Here is an 18,924-nt window from a genome sequence, read left to right as displayed (position 1 = left end):
GCAGGAAGGCATCCCACGTGTCGGGAACGCTTGGAGAATTGAACTTCGCCATTAGCTTGAATTAATTTCAATAAAACCAGGGATAGGTGGACCATAAAGTAGGGCATCAAGAGACCAAGTAGCTTGAACATCTGCCTGCTTCACTCAAAATGCCAGCAAGTGCGTGGTTTCTTTATCTTAGAGGAATGAGTGGAAGGAAAATTGCACTACGGATGGAAAGAATGTAGGGAAAATGGAAGCATTTTAAGTATTTCCTAGGCTAAAAGTTAAAAAGACACATATTATGGAATCTCACTTGGCTAAATGTCAACGATACACGATAGCTAGAATTTAGCTAGTGTAAAACTATTTAAAGAAAAAAAACAATTTACCAATAATGTGGGGAAAAATAAATGGGCAGGAGAGATTTTATGATTCAGGAAAGGTTACATGTGTACTTGTAAATCATAAATTCTAACAGGAAAGACAAGTATAATGGAGGAGAAGAGCAAATAAATAAGATTTGAGTGTAAGAGAAAAGAAATTGGACAAATTGTCCATCTCACAAAATAACTGTAAATCAGAATTCTTCTAGAATAGAATATTTTAATGACTATTCTGGATTGCAAAATACTCTACCCTAGTTTCACCTGTTATGATTTCTTTTTAAATTAAGGTCAATAGTCCCTGTGAAATATACACCCAGATGCTGTTTGCTGACAATCCTCCTGCATCTTCAGTTTAATTTTAAAGATGGTTTAGGGCCCTTGGGCGTTTAAAAGCTCACATCCGAGCTAGTTCCAATGTGAACATTGTGGATTCCTGCACTTGGGGAGCTAGGCTCAGATATTTTGAATCCCTTTTGGTGGCTGTGACCCTAGAAGTCATTGGATTCAAATGGTTTGTTGATACTTTACTTAACCACGGGGGAATTCCTCAGTGGAATTCCAGTGGAGTTTGGGGTGGGGCCTTAGTGCAAAGAAGGTACCCAACCGGGAATTATCCTTCTCTTGTCTTTAAATGGATCTTTCTTTCTGTCAGCTATAGGTGAATGTTTTAGGGGACTTGAAAGATAACATTTCCCCCATTAGTCAGACATCTAATAGCAAGGGACAGATTAAATCAGATCTCATTGCTTAAATTATAATGCTGGGACAGAGAATGTCCCCTGGCCATCCTCTTCGTAAGAGAGTAAGTACTCTGTCTTGGTCTCCTCCTTCCCCCTCATCACCTGCTGGTGACGTCTGTTGGCCAAACTCCACTGCAATCCACTGGAGAAGGTGTTAGAGTACGGAGCAGGGAGTGTGGGTGTGGGGAAGGGTGGGCAGATGGAAAACAGCTGGCATACTTGATGTTGCTGTTTTACACATAATGAAATCGAGGCTCAGAGACTTCACTGATGCAGCAGAAACTGAATTGCTAGTTACTAGGAGCAACAAGACTTAACTTCAAGTTTTCTGACTCACTCTTACAATCTTCAAAGGCTTCCTATTTTCTCAGCGTGGAATTACAATTCTTTATTGTATTTTCCAAGGCTCTGCACGATCTGGCTTCTGCTTGCCTTTCCAAACTCATCTTAATACCAACTCCTATTCCAGGAATACCGACTGCCTTTCTCTCCCTCAAACATGTGACATCATTTTCCTGTTTCCAGGTTTAACCGCTGCCCAGAGAGCCTGCCCCTCTGTCTCTGACACGTGGGTGAGTCTCACTGGCTGACAGCTCAGATGTCACTACTCAGAGAGGCCTTTCCTGACCATCCCCGCTTGAGTGTACTCTCCCAGTGACTGTCTGTCTCCTCACCCTCTTGCTTTCCTTCATGGCACTCACTCATTCTGTGCTTTTGCTCATTGACTGGTGGGCATGTTCTGTGCTTGCCGCCTACTAGCATGTCACCTCTACGGAGACAAGGCACCTGTCTTTCTTGTTCAGGCAGTCTTCCCAGCACGTGTTCTGGAACTGGTAAACAATCTTAATGAACTGGTGCCAAGCGTTACTGCCAAGGGAGGAGAAAAGAACAGAGAACGCTAATGTGAGGCAGATGTCCTTCACCATCCCTGCGCCACGGCTTCATCGGGCTTGCCAATCCGCTGCAGTTTAGTTTCTCGTCATTCAGAGCTTATAAGCATGAGTTTGGGTGCTTCTTGGGGGTGGGGCTCATTTACAATAAAGATGAAACTAGGCAGGTATGACAGCTGTAAGTCGGGTTCCATGTGCAGCCAAACTAATTTCCTAAGACTTAGGTTTCTTGGAATGGGGACGGAGAAGAGGCAGAAGAGAAAAAGATGACAAGGAAGTTAGGGATTTGTAAGTTTAAGGATGTTGGTGTTGGATTTCTTGGTAATTTACACACCAGTTTATAACTACAATAAAAGTGAATTGAACCCCACGCATTTCTTCTGCATTCTAGGTGACCATAATTTGCTCAACTGAGTAGAAATTATGGCTGCATGTCACAGACAGCTACTGGTTATGGTGCAATAAGGAACAAGCTCTCTGGGAATAAGGAAAATGCAGCTGTTGACAAGACGCAGGAGCTCACTGCTGCCTGGTTTCAGGGCCTGGTTGATATCTGTTATCTGTTTTTGTTTTTTAAATTAAATTTTAGTACTGTAGCTACTATGTTGGAAAACTGCAAAGTCAATGGGTCAGTGGAGATAAAGAAAACGGATCTTTTGAGACTTAAAGTTTAATTCTGTCATTTCTGATTAAGCTTCTTCTTCATTATTTTGACTTCACAACAAATATAGTTTATAGTTCTTAAGATCAACTTTACTATAAAAATTACTCTAGAAAAATAACTTTCAATTGAGAATCTAAAACTCTATAGTCCCCTCCCTCACATAATATCAATACTTTTTTTCCCATTCAAAACAACGGTTTTTATGATATAATTTTCTATAACTTTTTAATAAAGGAATTAAGCTCTTATTTTATAGCATAGCAGGGTATATCTTTGGTCAGTTTTTGTTGAGAATACTATGAGAGTGACATAACTTTCCTGGCACATTTTATCAAACTTTCTAGACTCTCTTCTTATAAAATAATTTCATTACTGTATCTCTGCTATCTCTCTGTATAATCTATTTATATACATACTAATATATATTTGTATATATACATACACCCAAACAAACTTTAGGTTAATCCCCTGGGCTTTCATCATTTGAGATTTTAAGATGCAAAAATCTGGCTTGCCCTATTGTTACAATCACTAGCCCTTATGTTGTTTTTTTTTTTCTTTTTGCCTATTGTAATGTTTATTAGCTGAAAACTTTCCTTTCTTAAAATTATTGCACTTGAAATAACATTATCACTAGATTTTTTATTAGTTGTCTATTTTATACATATTAATGTATACATGTCAATCCCAATCTCCCAATTCATCCCACCCCCCGACCCCCCCTACTTTCCCCCCTTGGTGTCCATATGCTTGTTCTCTATATCTGCGTCTCTATTTCTGCCTTGCAAACTGGTTCATCTGTACTATTTTTCTAGATTCCATATATATAGAATATTTGATTTTCTCTTTCTGACTTAACTTTACTCTGTATGACAGTCTCTAAGTCCATCCACGTCTCTACAAATAACCCAATTTCGTTCCTTTTTATGGCTGAGTAATATTCCATTGTATATATGTACCACATCTTCTTTATCCATTTAGGTTGCTTCCATGACGTGGCTATTGTAAATAGTCACTAGCCCTTATATTAACTTGTCCTATTATTTCCTTCAGTTTCTAATAGCTATTCCTTTGGGAGTAATACAAGTGCACCATCTTGGTAAAGTACTTTGCTGTTCACTAACGTCAAGAACTGCTTCTTGAAAATGATCACAGTTTGTTTTTATCCTTTGAGAACTGCTAAATAAAATGTATAGCAGACACATTCACTCAGCACTGTATGACAAGTGTTAGAGATTCTACACCAATGGACAGGAACAGGCGTGGGCACCACCCTCAGTTATGTGAAAGAGGGTCAGGGAAGTCGTTCCTATAAAAGAAAGGTCTGAGTCGAAATTTGAAGGATGAAGGTGTGTTAGCTGGATTCTGAGGAGAAGATGAGAGCATTTCAGGCAGAGGGAAGAGTGTGTATAAACTTCTTATTCCAGGAAAGATTGTAGCCTATTCCAGGAGCCAAGAAGGGCCATTTTTTTTTTTTTTTTTTTTTTTTTGCAGTACACGGGCCTCTCACTGTTGTGGCCTCTCCCGTTGCGGTGCACAGGCTCCGGACGCACAGGTTCAGCGGCCATGGCTCACGGGCCCAGCCGCTCCGCGGCATGTGGGATCTTCCCGGACCGGGGCACGAACCCGTGTCCCCTGCATCGGCAGGCAGATGCTCAACCACTGTGCCACCAGGGAAGCCCAAGAAGGGCCATTTTTGAAGAGCGGGATCTGCCTCTAATGTCATCATGAAAGAGACAGATTCCCATAGCCAGACATTATCTCATAGTCACAACTTCCGACACAATTAAACGTTTCTTTCGCTAAATCACTAGTATTCTGACCCTAAATGTCTTCCATTTATCAACACCTTTGACTTTTGGAGGAAAGTTAGGCACACATAGAATCTCAGAGAATATAGGATTAAAAATGTTTCCCTTAATGTATTTGATAAAATGGTCAGAGGAAGATTAAATTACAACATGTATGATGTGATATTACAATAAGGCCCCCAAATTATCCCAAGGTGTATATAACACAATTGGTGACGGGCTCCCGAACTTCTTCTACCCCAGCCCCTGCTGCTAAACATGGGTGCAGAGGCTAAGGCTTTCTCTTCTGGGTGGGGTGTGAGGTGAGATAGAGAAATAGTGGATGATCCAGTCTCTGGATTCCAGGAGCTGGCAGAGGGATCCCATGTCCTCATGTTTTTGTGGCTCAATTTTCCAGATTCTTCAACTGCAAGTTTCCTGAATTCCATGCCACACTGTCCTGGACTCCCAGCCAGCCCCGAGATGGGGGGGTGGGAGTGGGGATGGGGAGGTAGGGGGATAGGGGCAAACTGAAGCAGGACTGTGTGGATCCATGGCTGGAGCCTTACTGACACGTTGGCCAGCTGCAGCCAAGCCATCCCATTAACCTCACAGCAGCACAACTGTGTCTGTCACACAACTGAATTTTTAGGACTCTGAGCATGGCGTTATGGAGGTCTTCTTTCACACCCATTTTGCTGTGATATTTAGAACTACACCAGATAAGACAAAGTGAAGCATAAGTGTTGATTTATGTAAGATGCATAACTTGAGGCATTGAGCAGTCCGTGCTTTCCTGATTTTCCCCAAAGCCACCTTTTCCAGTGCCCTACTTCGTCCTTGTGTCTGTGGGCATTTTTGCTCTTGCCTTAGGGGTTCTCAGAGCTTTAGCAGAGGATGCAGGTGTGATGGGGGAGATTTAAAGGTGGCTGCATTCCACTAAGCCTCCCACCAACCTTGCCTATAAAGAGAGGCTGTCAGGGAAGTTACATGAGGAGGTAAATTGTGCAGTGCCACAGGGGCTTCTTGCTTGGGGATGATGCGCAGTACAGAGCCACATTCCTTCTCCAGTCCATGAAGATGAGTTTGTGCTATTGGCTGCAAGGAATGACTTTGGTCCAGCTCTACTTGGGAAAGAGACAACAGGACTGCCATGCTCCATCCACGCCCTCCCACCCTGCAGTGTGTGTGTTGTGGAGGGAATCCAGAAGGTCTGAGGCAAGGTGGGTACTAAACGGGGGAGCGGGCAGACCTAGAAGCACACTTACACCAGCTGCAGCCCATGTGGGGAGCACTCAGGAGACCGCGGGCTCCCTCAAGGCCGTTGCATGATTTGCCCAGTGGTAAGGGTATCATCAGTCATAAGGTACGGGGAGGTATGTAAGCTGAGGAAACCTAGAAAACTGAGGGCTCCTTATTGTTCCACCGGACATGGGGTCATTTCATCCCTCAAATTTCTCTTCTTTTGCACTGGAGCTGATGTATCTCCCTTGTGATATTCCCAAAGGTCTTAGTCAAATGGAAGGTACAGAGGGAGAAGCTGAAAGATGGAGCCTCGTTCTTGAGTTATGAATCTAAATTCACTTGATTAGATTGCATTTAGCACAAGAGATCCAGAACATCTAGACTAAACAGACAGGGGTATTTGAGTTAGTAAATTAAAGCAATTCTAAACATAAAGCTGTATTTTTGTAGTACTAAATTTTAGTACTATCCTGTTTGTGAAATATAATGTCAAATATACAGGGGGAAAGAAGAGAGCGGACTCTTTCATTATTACACAGATTTCATTTCACTTTCCCAAAAGGAAACTGACTCACTTAAATCTGTGGACAGCATGAGTTGAGCCTCACCTTGCTCACAGTAGACTCCAGTGGTTCCTAGTGGACAGTGACAGGTGTATCCATGAGGCAACGAGACACAAGTTGCTCCTTTGCTGCAGTGGTGTGGAGGGTCATGCTCAGGGTCGCAGGTGGAAACTGTCTCCGTGCAAAAGGCTCCTTTCCATCCACTAGGACAGTTACAGCTGTAGGATAAGAAAGAAGGCAGCATGATTTGAGCACCTGTTGGGTATACACTCATGTATCCTCCTGATGTTAACTTGGCAGTTTTGCCTGAGGTTCCAAGACAGAAAAGATGTTGTATATGAAAGCCAATTGTGATGTAAACTACCAAGATTCACATTGTCAAAGGAAGGAGCTAATAACTGGTTATGGGATTACTGGACTCCACATTAAGGATTTTAAAAGGTTCAGCCCGTGGAAATTGAAAGAAAATTTGATGAGAATCATTTCTTTGGATGAAACAGCATTATAACTCCCTCTCCTCAACCCTACCCCACCACCCAGGGGGAAAGCTGTGGATGGAGTGGCCTCCTAACCTAAGCTTAGAAAAAAGAAGTCCAGCTTCTATATGTTCCCTGATACTGGGGGATGCACAAGCCCAGCTCCAGGGGCTGCAGAAGGAGCCTCAAACCCTTCCAATGGTGAGGCCAATGGTAGTGAACCAGGCCGGGGGCTGTGGCACTCTGAGTTAGGATCAGCTTGGGGACATATAAAAGAGACCTTGCCCAGAGGGTATCCTGGTATCTGAAGGAACCGTGGCAGTAAGAGGCAGTCAGTTTATGGCTGGAACAGAATCTGAGGGGTAAAGGGCAGTACCCATTCTGAAGAGAGACTTTGTCTTGGTTTAGAGAATGATATTGGGAGGAGCCTGGTAGGGGAGTCTCTGATGGACTCAGCAAAGGTAGAGTTGACAGATAAAATGCAGGTCACCTACTTAAATGTAAATGTCAGATAAACAATAAATAATTTTTTAGTATAAGTATGTTCCATTCAATATTTGAATTTCAGCTAAGCAATATTTGAGATAAACAGAAAAATTACTTGTTTTTTGTCTGGAATTCAGATTTATCTGGGTGTCCTGTACTTTTCTCCCTAAATCTGGCAACAATACAGTTAGGGCACATGAGGGAAACAGTTAGCTTGAAATCCCTGCCTGGCACAGAGGACACTAAACCATCAGGTAAACAGTGTGAGTCAAGGGGGCCATTCGAGGATGGTGTGGGTGCAGAGTCAGAAACCACTGGCCCAGGGAAAGACAGCAGCAGAAGATCACACCTCCTCCTGAGACCTTTCATTCATGTGATGAGCCCTGGCTGGGTTTAGGGTAATAGCCTTGAAGAGTAAAGTGTTATTAGTATTTTGATGTGGACCATTTGAATTAATGATTGAGAGTGTATTTTTAAATTTAAGAGTTTATTAGTCAAGAGAAACAGAAAGTTCAATGGACCTCCCCATGTTTTAATTCAGGACCAAGAAAAGGATGACTCTATGAAATATGGCATGGGTATTTTGATAAGGATTGCATTAAATTTGTAAGTTGCTTTGGGTGGTATGGCCATTTTAACAATATTAATTCTTCTAATCCAAGAGCATGGATATCTTTCCATTTCTTTGTATCATCTTCAATTTCCTTTTTCAGTGTTTTACTGAACATGGGGCTGTTTCACCCCTCAAATTTCTCTTCTTTTGCACTGGAGCTGATGTATCTCCCTTGTGATATTCCCAAAGGTCTTAATCAAGTGGAAGGTACAAAGGGGGAAGCTTAAAGACGGAGCTTCATTCTTGAATTTCAGAGTTTTCAGAGTATGGGTCTTTCACTTCCTTGGTTAAGTTTATTCCTAGGTATTTTATTCATTTTGACGCAATTTTAAATGGGATTGTATTCTTACTTTCTCTTTCTGATAGTTCATTTTTAGTGTATCAAAATACTCATGACATATTTCACAGAACGAAAGCAAATATTCCTAAAATTCATATGGAAAAACAAAAGACTCCAAGTTGCCAAAGCAATCTTGAGAAAAAAGAACAAAGCTGGAGGTATCATCTCCCAGACTTCAGACTATACTACAAAGCTACAGTAATCAAAACAGCATGGTGCTGGTACAAAAACAGACACATAGCTCAATGGAAGAGAATAGAGAGCCCAGAAATAAACCCATGCACCTGTGGTCAATTAGTCTATGACAAACAAGGTGAGAATATATAATGGAGAAAAGACTGTCTCTCCAACAAGTGATGCTGGGAAAACTGGACAGGTACATGTAAAAGAATGAAATTAGAACATTTCCTCAGACCATATAAAAAAATAAACTTAAAATGGATCAAAGACCTAAATGTAAGACCTGAAACCATAAAACTCATAGAAGAGAATGTAAGCATAACACTCTTTGACATAAATCATAGCAATCTTTTCTTTGGCTATATCTCCTAGGGTAAAAGAAATTAGAGCAAAAGTAAACAAATGGGACCTAATTAAGCAAAAAGCTTTTGCATAGCAAAGGAAACAATAGACAAAAATGAAAAGAAAACCTATGGAATGGGACAAAATATTTGCAAATGTTATTACCAATAAGGGGTTAATACCCAAAATATATAAATAGCTCATACAACTCAATATCAATAAAAACCCAACCCAATCAAAAAATAGCAGAAGACGGGGCTTCCCTTGTGGAGCAGTGGTTGAGAGTCCGCCTGCTGATGCAGGGGACACAGGTTTGTGCCCTGGTCCAGGAGGATCCCACATGCCACGGAGCGGCTGGGCCCGTGAGCCATGGTCACTGAGCCTGCGTGTCCAGAGCCTGTGCTCCACAACGGGAGAGGCCGCAGCAGTGAGAGGCCCGCGTACCGCAAAAAAACAAAAAACAAAAACAAAACAAAACAAAAAAATGGCAGAAGACCTAAATAGACATTTTTCTAAAGAAGACATACAAATGGCTAACAGGCACATGAAAATATGCTCAACATCCTTAATTATTAGAGAAATACAAATCAAAACCACAATGAGTTATCACGTCACACCTGTCAGAATAGCTATTAGCAAAAAGACAACAAATAACAAGTGTTGGCAAGGATGTGGAGAAAAGGGACCCCTTGTGCACTGTTGGTGAGAATGTAAATAGTGCAGCCCCTATAGAAAACAGTATGGATTTTCCTCCAAAAACTAAAAATAGAACTATTATATGATCCAGCAATTCCACTGCTGAGTATATATATCTGGAAAAAACAAAAAGACTAATTTGAAAAGATACATGCACCCCAGTGTTTATAGCAGCACAATTTACAACAGCCAAGGTATGGAGGAAGCAACCCAAGTGCCCATCAACAGATGAACCATAGATTTTTCCTTTTACATTTAAGTCTTAATACTTCTGAAATTATTTTTTTTGTCTTTGATATGGGGTAAGGATTCAATTAAAGTTTTCCACATGGATAACCAATAGTCCTAACACTCTTTATTGACTTGTTCATCCTTTTTCACTAATGAGCCCTGTCCATTTATGCAAGGTCCTGTGCCTCTCCACCCTGTTCCATTAGTCTGTTGGTCTGATCTTGTGTCTTAATTTCTCCCACTTTATAATAGGTCTTGATATCTAGGATGGCAAATTCTGCTACCCTTGTTCAGGGTTGTTTTGGCTATTCTTAGCCCTTTGCTCTTTCACATATTTTCCCATCAACTAGTCCCAAGTTCAAGATAGGCAAATTTTCTTGCTTTCTTCTTGTTGTAAAATGGGGTTTCTTTTTATTTCTTTCTTTTTTTTTTTTACATTGAGGGTGTACCTCTTAGAGGTCCCAGGCTTGTGAGCAGTCTCCTTAAAATTCCCCACTTGTGGCAGCCCTTCGCTTTTAGGGCTGGTCCACTGTAACCTGTGCAGCCCTCAAAGGTAAATTCACAGCCCCAAGGTTTTGACAGGAACTCGCAGCAAAAGTCAACGTTGACACCTGTTTTTTAGACTCCTGCTTTCATTTCATATTGTTTTCACTTCAGGTAACAGTGTTCTGAAAATATACATTTTATATTTTATTCAGATTTGAATATTTTCATTTGGAAATATCATTCAGTATATATAATCTCCTATACTTTCACAAGCAGAACTCCCTATCAATAAACTTTTTCAAAAGGAAATAAAACATAATATCTAGAAACATCTTTCTATATTTATTAACTTCTACAACTTCATATTTAATGGTTTAATATTATTTCATTGAATTGATGAAATATACTTTATTCTCACAGTCACTTGTGAGATATTAGTTTATTATATTATGTTTTTAAGTTTTCACTTTCTACAAACAACACTGTGATAAAACTCTTGTAACTAAATCTTTCTTTATATCTATGATAATTTTCTCGAGATAAATTCAAATATTATCATGACTTCTAGGCTTTGGATACATATTCCAACTGCCCTCCATAATAATTTTATCAATTTACATTACTATTATCAGCTTATGAGGATGCCCCCGAAATAACAGGTTTGTATGTAATTGAAAATATGGAACACTTTTACAGGCTTATTGTTTTTTACTGACCCAATAATCATTATTTTATTTCATTTTATTAAAATAAAAATGTTTTAGTGTCTGCCTAATTTTTATTTATTTATAAATAAATTTCACAAATTCTCACGTATTTATCAAGAACATATTCATTTTGGGCAAAAGACCTTAATAGACATTTCTCCAAAGAAGACATACAGATGGCCAATAGGCACATGAAAAGATGCTCAACATCACTAATTATCAGAGAAATGCAAATCAAAACTACAATGTGGTATCACCTCACACCAGTCAGAATGGCCATCATTAAAAAGTCCACAAACAATACGTGCTGGAGAGGGTGTGGAGAAAAGGGAACCCTCCTATACTGTTGGTGGGAATGTAAATTGGTACAACTATAGGAAAGAGTATGGAGGTTCCTCAAAAAACAAAAAATAGAGCTATCATGTGGTCCAGCAATCCCACTTCTGGGCATATACCCAGATGAAACTATAATTGGAAAAGATATATGCACCCCTATGTTCATAGCAGCACTATTTACAATAGCCAAGACAGGGAAACAACCTAAATGTCCACCAACATATGAATGGATAAAGAAGAAATGGTATATATACACAATGGAATATTGCTCAGACATAAAAAAGAGTGAAATAATGCCATTTGCAGCAACACGGTTAGACCTAGAGATTATCTTACTAACTGAAGTAAGTCAGAAAGAGAAAGACAAATACCGTATGATATTTATATGTGGAATCTAAAATATGTCATAAATGAACTTATCTACAAAACAAAAACAGACTCACAGGCATAGAGAACAGACCTGTAGTTGTCAAGGGGTAGCAGGTGTGGGGAAAGGATGGATTGGGAGTTTGGGATTCACAGATGCAAACTGGTATACATAGAATGGATAAACAACAAGGTCCTACTATATAGCACAGGGAACTATATTCAGTATCCTGTAATAAACTATAATGGAAAAGAATATGAAAAAGAATGTATACATATATGTATATAACTGAATCACTTTGCTGTACACCAGAAACTAAAACAATATTGTAAATCAAGTATACATCAGTAAAATAAATTAAAGAAAAAAGAACATATTCATTACAAATTCCTATATTTTCCTTTATTATTTGGCAGTCTAATCAAATTTGTTTCACCTAAATTTATTTCTCTCTATATATATATATATACACATACATACATATCTATTTAGTATCTACTATGCACATAGCACTCTGCCAGGTCATACAGATGGCAGGTGTGGCAGGTGAGGGCAATGCTCAGGGAAAGCACTGCTGGGGCACCTACACTGAGGGACCAAGTGAACGGCACAGAGAGGTGCTCCTGGGACCCTGAGACCAGCATGGGGAAGAGCTTGTGGGAAGAGAACATAATTAACAGCACAGCACCAACACACTGTTAGACTTTGGTTTTAGGAGGAATTTAAAACAAAAATTCTCAACAGTTTGGAACTTAGAGGTGGAGGCATAAGGCACATACATAAAAAGGTAAAAAATAAACAGAAATCTCTGAAGGATGTTGCCATTTCATTAAATAATGTGTTTAGATGGGTCATGATGAAAGAAAATTTATATGCTTATTGCATTTGAATTAATAGTTGTGAAAAAAAATTTGAAAAAGTTGTATGAGGTTCTCCAAAATGGAGAAAAACAAAATACAGAATTAACCTGTTATAGAATTACATAATGATTTTGATAATTGTTTGAAGATCACAAATAGTGTAAAATATGTAAAGGTCTTTTATATGAAAGTAGATTGTCTTACCAATTTCATAAAAGAAACCTCTCTAATGTCATTACCTTTGAAATTGATGATTGTACCAGTGGTTCATTTTTATTTACTTGAAAAAAGAAAATTAAGAACAAAATTAGTCTCACTGCCTTAGAGACAGACATGGCAATGGTAAAATATTTATTTTGCTATTAAGTAGATCTTAAATCACATTAGATATAATATAATATGGATGCTATAAACTTACTTGAAAATAATCTTTTCTAAACCTTGAAATTAATTCATTAACATCTGTTCCTTTAATCACAGGTTTACTACTCTTCCCTGAGGAAGATTGGTTTTGGAGAGGTATGTGTGTGAGGCATCCACATAGTGGGAAAAGCAGAAAAAAACAAAGAGAGGTAGATGTTCATTCATTAAAGAGTATTTCCTGTTATCATTTTTTACATGCTATGTGTCTGACACTGTGCTGAGTAATGAGCCTTCCACAACACATAAGCCCCCATTCTCGACCTCATGGACTTGCTGTTTGAGAGGGGATCACATTAGTAAGCAGACAATTTTAATACAATGTGACAAGTGATAAAATGAATACTCTTGGAGCCCACTGGAAAGACACCTAAGCAACCTTAATGAGTTCAGGGAAGGCTGCTGAAGTGAGATTTGCCAACAAGAATGAGAGCATTGAGGGGAAGGGGTAGGAGAAGAGTAGGCTGGAGAAGGAAACTGTGGATAGCGGGCTGAGAGGGTTCAACCTGTAAGTGACACAGAGATGTGCAGGGAGTGACCTGAATGATGAGCTATATTGAAGAATATTGACCTGGTATGTATAGGATGACCCCATAAATGCTCTAGTGATGTAGGTTTTCTCTTGGTGGGATCTTACTGAGCTTTGACACTGTACAGTTTGCTTTGTGGGCCGTCAGACTCTGTAACCATAACTCAGCTCTTCCAACTGTTGAAAGCCTCTGCAGAGAATCCACAAATGAATGGACGTGGCCGTATCCTGATTTTATTCACAAAAACGGGTGCTGGACAAGATTTGGCTTGTAGGCCATGGCGTGCTGACCCTACACTAGATCAGTAATTCCATGGGAGTAGAGGTCAGGGCTCTTTGCTCTCTGTTGCAGGCCTAGGACCTAAAGCAGTTCCTGGCATATTGGAATTTTTCATTGAACATCCTGGGAATAAATAAGTGAATGACTGAGTCATGACTGGTTTAGGGAGATAGCTGGATGCAGAGTCGCCTAGGCAGGGAAATGGCTCTGAGGATGGAAAGGTTGACGGGGGTGTGAGAAGCACTTGGTAGGTGTGTTGGTACCTAGACAAAAGATCCTAGCAACAGAAAACGTTTCCGGAGCTCACCTGTGCCAGGCACCCTGCTAAGCACGTCAAGTATGTTGGCTCATTCAGTCCTCCCGAGAGCCCTCCTAGGGGACTCCTGTCCTCAGCCTCCTATTATGGGGCAGAGACTTGAGGATCAGATCAGTAAGCAAATTACATGGCTGGTGATGGGAGAGGGGGTCCACCACAACTACCACTCTTTGTCTCTTAATCTCATGGAAGTCTTTGGGGTTTCAGGATTAAATGACTGAAAGAATATGGTGCCATTATTGGGAATAGGGACATTCGGAGAAGAATATAGCTTAGTAGGAAAATATAAAAATCTACTTTTAGTTATACTGAGTTGGAGGTGAGAGCAGGTGATAACAGGCCTTTTTTCTCCCTTTAAGTACCTAATGAACTGGCTCTTGAACTTGTTGAATATTGAGAATGTAAGACAGATTTGTGAGTTAAGCAGAATAGCAGTCAAAGGGCTAAAGCATCCACTAGATAGTAGCTAAGAATATTAAAAAAACCCTGAGGAATCATTGATACTATACATAGAACTGTTTTCTTATCTCAGGTCCAATCCCTAAATGTTTTCTATCCTCAATTCTTAATACATAAAGAACAATTTGCAGGTTCTTCTACCTCTAAACATGGAGAGGTGACAATGCAGAAGAAAATGTTAGTCATATTCAACATGAAGAATTTAACTTTCTTGTAATTAGACCATTCTAAGACTTCTGAAGTTTAGGATAAACATTGATGTATAAAAATTAATTGGAAATGAGATGATAGAAGATTTAATATTTTTTGTTTTAGTATCATTTAAACATCATTTACTTGCTTACTAATTTTTCACCACAGAATGAGTGCCGTGCCCCACTCTATTTTATACCAGGGTGAATACAAAACAGAAAACATAGTATTGTCCCTAAGGACTTTATGATAATTTATTTATAACAATGCATTTATTTAATATATATGTGATACATGTAAAATATACTGTTCAAAGTTTATTTGGGCCTCACCTTAGTGCCAGGCACCATTTTAAGTACTTTATATGTAGTAACTCATTTCATTCTCATATTTATTCAATGAGATAAATGTAATTATTAGTCCTCAGTGTGTGGTTGAGAAAGAGATTTAGAAAAGTATAACCCCTGGTTACTCTATTTTTTCAGTTTACCCATCATACAGATTCTGGTTGCTTTGGATAAGAGAAAGTCTTTTATACATATTGAGCCTAATGAGGGCAGAGTTTTAGAATTCTCATTATGAGATGAGAGCAGAAAGAAAAAGTTCTTGGAGAAAATTCACCTTGAGCTAGATCTGTAAGAAATTTATGGCTACAGATTTGTGAGTTCTCTATGCATACGGAAAATCACAGATACATCACTTAAAATGAAATCTATGTGGTGTGATAATAAAGCCATATGAATAATGGAATAAAAGCATGTTGCTTAGCAATGCAGGAGCATATGGCCTGAAGGGTTCCACTTCTGCACATATAACATATTTCTCCATGATTTAAAGGAAAAGAGAAACAGCTGAATCTCCTCTTCCTTAGACCATTTGTTGTGTTGGATGGCTTCATTAATGTCACTTTGCTTTCCTATATAACTTATTTTCATCTGAATAATAAGTTGGGAGAATAAGGTACGTGTGATATGATGGATATCATTTTATCTGCTAAAATTTATTGGATATCAAAATGACATGCTCAAAATTTAAGCCTTTGAAAAAATATACAAACAAGTGTTAAACAAATGGGGCTCCCTGTACACTGGAATGTGGTCATGTAAAGACTCAACATACTTACAGGGAAGGGTGGTGACCATCACTCTACCTGCTGACGTTACCCTATGGCCTTCCGTCCCTTGCTGGGGAGATCATTCACCAAACTCTTTGATGATACCTCATGGAGTAAGAAGGATGAGATGCAATTACTCTTTACACACTAATAAAAGTACTGGCAGCCATTTGTGGGCCTCAATCCTAATGGTTCTGTTCTCCAGGTGTAAGTGCCCAAACGTATTATGTTAACAGTTGGATTCAACTCCTCTTAAAGAGAGAATTGTCTTTGGGAAACTCTCTAGGTGAGCTACTTGGAGTAGATGGTGGACCCTAGTTGCATTAATGTGAGCATAAACCTGTACTATAAAAAGAAAATAGCTAAATTGCTCTGGCCAAGTCCAGGAGGGAAATTTGGTTTATTCTAACCTAGAGAGTCATTTGGAGCAATATGAAGCAATGACAAGAAGACAAAGAGATGGGGTGGAATGACCATGTATTCACTGCTATGGTGGGATGACCAAAACACAGGATGAGAGTTGTTTAAGTGGATATAAACATTTCCCTTCTATATCTGCATGCATCCTGTCCCCCTGCACCAACATAAACAGTCTGATCCATCTCAAACTGTGAGTGGCCTTGTTAACTTAGTAGAAGTCAAAGAGGTTGATTGTCACTTTTAGGCATACATGGTCCGGAGTAGAGTCTGTGTGGGTGGAAGCAGGACCATGGAACCAGAGATGGCTTTGAGAACATTCACCTTTCTCCTGGAATCTGCATTAATCTTGGAACGGTCTTTGGACTTTCATAGTTTATGCAGATCTCAAGGATCTTATAGAAAGTGAATGACATCTGAGTTACACAAAAACCAAGAGAGAAAAATTATTCCCCTTAAGCCACAGTAATAGAGAGGCTTGATAAAATCTACACTGAATCCTTACTTTTGACTCTTATTTTCTAGCTACTTCAATAATAGAGGAACAGAAAGTAGGAATTTAATTTATAATTTACATCCTTCAAATACGTTTTCCATAGGTGGCACCAAATAATGGATTTACTTTGTTTCGGCAGCTAAGAACTGACGATGGAGAAAGATTGGAATAAAACAGCCCCCAATTTTAAAGGTAGTTATCTATAATTGGTGTGATCATGAATATTTTTTTTTATTTTATCCCTTATGAATTTTACAAATTAGACAAAATGTGAATTATGTGTACTATTGTTTTTTAATTCAAATGTATACAAAAGTAGAAAAAAAAATAGTATCAATGAACCTCCTTGAATCCGTTGCCCGCTTCAAGTTATCAATTCTCAGCTCTTTAGTTTCATTGTTTCTTTCTCCACCACTTTTTTTTGCCAAAATCTTTTTTTTCGTTGTTTTTTTTTTGTGGTACGCGGGCCTCTCACTGTTGTGGCCTCTCCCGTCGCGGAGCACAGGCTCTAGACGCGCAGGCTCAGCGGCCATGGCTCACGGGCCCAGCCGCTCCGTGGCATGTGGGATCTTCCTGGACCGGGGCACGAACCTGTGTCCCCTGCGTCGGCAGGCGGACTCTCAACCACTGCGCCAGCAGGGAAGCCCTTGCCAAAATCTTTTGAAGCAAGTCTTATTTTATCTGTAAATACTATAGTATGTATCACTAACAGATAAGAAACTTTAAAAAAGAAAACCACAATAGTATTAGACCCAACAAAATTAACACTAATTCCTGTCATCTAATTTTTGTGTTCAGCTAATTATGATTGTCTTGAAAAAGTGTTTTTTTGACAATTCATCAGCACCCAAATAAGTTCCACAAATGCACCTGCACAGTATTTCTTTTTTTTTTTTTTTTTTAAAGAAGATGTTGGGGGTAGGAGTTTAGTAATTTATTTATTTATTTTTGCTGTGTTGGCTCATCGTTTCTGTGTGAGGGCTTTCTCTAGTTGTGGCAAGTGGGGGCCACACTTCATCGTGGTGTGCGGGCCTCTCACTATCGCGGCCTCATCTTGTTGCAGAACACAGGCTCCAGACGCCCAGGCTCAGTAGTTGTGGCTCACGGGGCTAGTTGCTCCGCAGCATGTGGGATCCTCCCAGACCAGGTCTCGAACCCATGTCCCCTGCATTAGCAAGCAGATTCTCAACCACTGCACCACCAGGGAAGCCCACACACTATGTGTCTTAAGGCTTGTTACTGAGATAAAAATTCTCCCTCTGCATTTCTTCCCACACATGCTATTTTTGTGTCACTTGTCCAGTAGAATTTTCCATTCTGGATTTGGTTGTTTATATCCTTATAATGTCAGTTAGCTTGTTTTCCTCTATTGCCCATATTTCTCATAAACTTATAGATATAGAGGCTTTATTAGATTCACATTTGGGCTGCTTTATGGGTGGGACTGTGTAGTTCTAAATACATCACATTAGAGGCACACAATGCTTGTTCTACATTTAATTATGTTATGACTGATCAGTTGGTTCGAGTGGCGTCAGCTTGATACAACCATTGTATCGTTTTCTATCAACCTTTCACTGAGTAGTTCAAGCAGCCATTATTTCCTTGGTGGTTACAAAATGGTGTTTCTCATTTCTATTATTTATCCTGCACTATTAGCTCAGATCTATTAAAAATTACTCCTCATCCACTGTCTGGCTAGTTAATATTATTTAGTGTTATCTATTGCTGCACAATAAATTACCTCAGAGCTTAATGGCTTAAAGCAATAATAAACATTTATTATAATGACTCATAATAAGTCACTGTGTTTTCAGGCTTTGTCACCTGAAAACTCATCCTCTATCCCACTGCCCCAGGGACTAGATGAAATACAGTGTGACTATTATTAAAACTGTTCAGTGGATAGGATCATTTAACCCTTAAATTTAATAATTTAAGGAAGGCAGAAGTCATAAACTGTCATTTCCAGAATATCCTATTATTTGCACAAGTCAGCCTACTCAGGTGGGAGGAGACTGCAGGACGATGTGTCTACCATGGACAAGAATCCCCGTGGGCTGCTTGGAAGCTGGCTACCATTCCTGCAATACAGTCTTGATAGGAAAGGAAGGTTGAACACTTCCTCTTCATCAAACTGCAGAATAAATGAGTGGTGCACTAGCAACGTCTAGGGAGACAAGTTTCTTTTCCTCCCTTGGTGGGGGTGGGTGGAGTATTGTAACAACCATGTGCATTTACATACTGGCATGTTTAAAGCCATCACAGACATTATTCTGTGTATTTCTTTTTTTTTTTTTTTTTTTTTTTTTTTTTTTTTT

The 18,924-nt window shown here is 39.4% G+C and overlaps 1 protein-coding gene across 1 annotated transcript in view; it reads right to left on the bottom strand.

Annotated features, from left to right (window-relative positions):
- EYS (EGF-like photoreceptor maintenance factor) overlaps positions 1-18,924 on the bottom strand; it is a 1,677,823-nt gene that overhangs the window by 43,210 nt on the left and 1,615,689 nt on the right. Inside the window, exon 39 of the mRNA XM_027093793.1 lies at positions 6,306-6,478. Within this exon, the coding sequence (XP_026949594.1) occupies positions 6,306-6,478 (173 nt within the window). The remainder of the gene's footprint in view (positions 1-6,305; positions 6,479-18,924) is intronic.

Source organism: Aethalodelphis obliquidens, unplaced genomic scaffold, assembly GCF_003676395.1.
Source record: "Aethalodelphis obliquidens isolate GAN/ISIS:26980383/991018 unplaced genomic scaffold, ASM367639v1 scaffold3, whole genome shotgun sequence".
Lineage (NCBI taxonomy): Eukaryota > Metazoa > Chordata > Mammalia > Artiodactyla > Delphinidae > Aethalodelphis > Aethalodelphis obliquidens.
Note: the sequence above shows the minus strand (reverse complement) of the source record. Positions and strands in the feature narration are given on the sequence as shown.